The 4114-nt window shown below is 41.0% G+C and overlaps 1 protein-coding gene across 1 annotated transcript; it reads right to left on the reverse strand.

Annotated features, from left to right (window-relative positions):
- Positions 1 to 1062: 1062 nt before the first annotated feature.
- Positions 1063 to 2880, reverse strand: LOC122089950 (cytochrome P450 78A9-like). Its single transcript, XM_042659730.1, has 2 exons — positions 1818 to 2880; positions 1063 to 1723 (listed from the first exon to the last, which is right to left on the reverse strand). The coding sequence occupies exons 1-2, from the start codon at positions 2781 to 2783 to the stop codon at positions 1106 to 1108; spliced, it is 1584 nt and encodes a 527-aa protein (XP_042515664.1). The 5' UTR covers positions 2784 to 2880; the 3' UTR covers positions 1063 to 1105.
- Positions 2881 to 4114: the final 1234 nt, after the last annotated feature.

The raw sequence follows: 4114 nt of genomic DNA on the forward strand, positions 1-4114 counted from the left end.
TACTTGATTACGCAAGATTTCTGTATATAAGTTAGGACCCTTAAGAATTCGGGCTATCATATCAGACTTGAAATAAAACAAAGAATAGGAATTTTTTTAAGTAGTGGAAGACCTCTATTCTCAATCCTTCATTTTGGATCATCCCTTATTTGTTTTTATGGGGTTGTTCATTGTGTATTGTCCTTATTGTTCTTTGGGCTTAAGCTTTAAAAAAAAATCATTCTTACACCATTAAAAAAAGCGTGTAGGGGAGGGGGAAGAAGAGTGACATTATTCTAATGTGTCACTAATATAATTAAATTATTATTATTATTATTATAATTATATTATTTAGAGGGGAGAGCTAGGTTGTAAATCTACTTATATGTGAATTTAAGTTATTTATAGTGCTTCCACGTGTTAAAATGCTTTGGGAATTTGTTATATAATTAAAAAAATTACAAATAAGAGGAAAAACACTTCCGATCAATATAACTAAATGAGTTAGTTACAGAATTTGACATGTGACCTATTTTAGAATTTTTTATTTAATCATCAGCAAAAACTAAGTGATCATTTGAGTATTGCCCTCTTAAATCTAGGCTCCCTTTTAATTTCTTATATCTTATTTTTAAGGTGGAAGGGGGGGGGGGCGTGGAGGGAAAGGGGAGTCGATAAATTAGGCATCCATATATCATAATTAATTATGCCCATTTTGAAGGGAATGGTAGAGAATAACTTATAGATGAAGTTGAAAGAAGAACTTGCTTTGTGTTACCATTTAATTAGATGTATAAAATTTTTTCTTTTTTTGTCTTAGCTGCCACTATTATTGGTCTATGATGGTCTTTGATCATGGATACTCTCTTATTTATCTAGTTCAGAGCTCCAAAATGTCTTGATACATGAACCACCATAATCTAATGCGTTCTAAATCCAAAACCTATTTCAATATTTCAAGAATGCATATCAAATAGAGCCATAAAAGATAATGGAAACATGGACAAGAGGATATTTAATTTAGTATATATATATATATATATATATATATAAAACACCTGCACACAATTTACAGACACAATCACACAAGATAAGGCAATTGTCATAAATGTGCTTTTCTTTGCCTTTACACAAGCCGATGCCGCAGTTTCACAGTTAGAGGATTGGCCATCTCACAGGACAGCTTCAGCACCTCAGATAACTCAACCGGGTTTTGGTCTGATTCCAACCACTCGAACCGGTGCAACAATGAAGCCATCCAAAAGTTGACTGTGGTTAATCCTAGAGCCTTTCCCGGGCAGACCCGCCTACCTGAACCAAAAGGGGCTAGCCTCAGGTCTGACCCTAAGACAGAGAACTCCACTTCAGCTTCTTTCGTGAGGAACCTATCGGGTTTGAACTCCAGTGGGTCCGACCACACCTCTGGGTCTCTGCTAATGGCCCACATATTAACCATGGCTGTCGTCCCGGAAGGCACGTGTCTACCATCTATGGTAGTGTCCGTGATTGCTAACCGGGCCCATGAGAGGAGTGGGCCTGGTGGGTGTAGCCTGAGGACTTCTTTCACCACCGCCGGTAGATACACCATCGCCTGTACATCCTCTTCAGTCACCGGTCGTGATTTCCCCACCACTCTGTCGAGCTCTTCCTGGACGTTTGATTGGATTTCCGGATGGAGTACCATTCTGGCTAGTATCCACTCTATCAGAACTGCTACTGTATCGGTTCCTCTAAATATCATCTCCTGTATAAGTAAAAAAAGTAAATAATTAATTAATTACAATATTCAGGAGGAGATAAGAAAAAAAAAATCAATTAATTACCGTATCGGTGCTTACCCAGAGGACGGCGATCATGTCGGGTTCTGATAACTTAGCAGGACCTTCAAGAGAGAGCAAAACGTCCACGAAGTCGATGGCTGCTTTCTTATTCTCACTTGTTTGAGTTCTATGGTCGGCGATGATATGGTTCACGAACTGGTTTACTTTGGGGACGAGTTTGGAACATCTGAGCCGGATATTTTGAGGGTCGAACCCGGATAACCAAGGAAGGTGGTCGGACCAGTTGAGTTTCCCTAACAGTTCGTACCCTTCTTCAACCAACCCTCTCAGTTCGTCACTCTCGTTTGAAGAATTGAGTTCGTATTTGCATCCAAACACAGAGCACATGATATTGTTCAGGGAAGCTCGTTTCAGTGTGTCTCGGACACGGATTTCGCCTTTACAACTTCCGAACATCGAAACCATCTGATTGGCGATTTGGAATCTCTGGGCTGAGGAGCTGTTGATCTGCTTGGGGCAGAAGAGATGGGTGGCTGCGATTTTTCGAAGAGTGCGCCAGTAAACGCCGTAAGGAGCGAACCCAATTGCTCTATTGAACATGAGGCTATAAGCAGATTCTTTCACTGGGCGATCTGCAAAGACTGAGCTGTTCAAGATTTCTTTGGCTACATCTGGATTACATGTCACTATGACACGGGTCTCGCCCAAACTGAAAGCCATGAGCCGCTTTGCTCCGCAGCGTTCGGCAGCGGCAGCCAGTTGCCGGTGGCCGAGGCTGGACATAAGGTTCATGCTACCTAACACAGGGAGACCCCGTGGACCTGGTATGGGATTGGGTTTTGTTCCTTTTTTCCACCAATATCTTCCCCAAGCTGGACCACCTGGATAAACCCAGAAGAGGAAAGCCATCCCTACCCAACTTAAGACTAAGATGGACAGAGATGAGATGAGGTTATTAGACGAAAACGCTCTGCATTTCGCAGCGAGAGCCAAAACCCATAGCCCATCTATCTCGGTTCTCATGGCGGAATTTAGAAAAAACAGAGGAGAGTTTACTTCTATTGTATCCAGAGGTGGTTGTGGGGCTTCCTTTATATAGAACTCGAGCAAGCTAAAAGAGAGAGAGAAAGAGGAGTGTGTATTGAGAGAGAGAGAAAAGAAGATTGGGGGTTGGGGGGAGGAGGGAAATAAGAATAACTGTTAAACGGTGTATAGAGGAAAAGGGTAGTGCGCCGCCATACGTGGGATAACGGCCAGTAACGCGCAGTAAATGATGAAGTAATGAGACACGTGGCGGTTTAGGTGGCAGTGAAGTTGTCGGGTCCAGAATGGGTGAATGGGTGAATGGGTGAGATGATTGGCCATTAGTGACAAGACCATGCATTTGCGGCTCCCATTTTAGGTTATAGGATCCAAGTTCACTGGTTCAGGCACAAACGACATATCTAGGCCGGGCTATGTTACCGTATGGAGAACAGTAGCATCCCACATGGGCATGTAACCTAGATTGCCACGTCAGTCACACGCACTCGTTCATTAATAACTTTTTTTTTTTTTTCTAGATTCCAAAAATACCTTTTCGGATTTGTGTGGCTAGGGTGTGCTCTAGAGGGGTATAATGGTAAGAGAATAGTGGAAGACTAAGCACACGTGTGGAGTAGCAATTTTCTGATGATATTCAAGGATAGCGTGAGGGAGAAGTATGGGTATGGTAGTGCAATCCACCAACATAGGGTTTTTTTTTATGTGTGGGGTTAGTGTAGGATCATATGAATATTGGGCAGTATTTGACCATTGGATTGTGTTGCAATTAAGAGCAGCGAGGGGTAAAGATGGAAAATGGGTTATAAATATTCGCAAAATATTTGTAACCCATGGGCGGAACCGCGGAAAGGAGCCATGGATGCTCGACAGCTCTGCTATCGGGGCCCAATTGCCACGCATTAGTAACTGCTAATGATATATATATATATATATATAGTACAGAGAGTTCCTCCATCCGTATTTATCCACTCTCTTTTTTCTTTTTCTTCCCTTCTAAGGTTGTGTTTGATAATCAAGAAAAAAAAATTATTACATAATGATTTTTTTTTATGTGTCTTATCTCTGTTTTTCAAATTCAAAATTTTTTTCTTAACTACCAAACATGGTCTAAAAGAGTCTGGGGCAAGGAAGCTTTGGTTAGCAGCCTTTCTCTCTCTCTCTCTCCTTCCATTATTCCTTCTTTTTTTTTTCTTTTTTTTTTAATATGAAATGACCTTGCTGATTCTCTCATGTATGAGCACCCTTAATTTAAAAAAGCATAAGAATTGAATCAGTTGGATCTATTCATAATGGAATCAGTTTTATGCGAT

Source organism: Macadamia integrifolia, chromosome 9 (assembly GCF_013358625.1).
Source record: "Macadamia integrifolia cultivar HAES 741 chromosome 9, SCU_Mint_v3, whole genome shotgun sequence".
Taxonomy (NCBI): domain Eukaryota; kingdom Viridiplantae; phylum Streptophyta; class Magnoliopsida; order Proteales; family Proteaceae; genus Macadamia; species Macadamia integrifolia.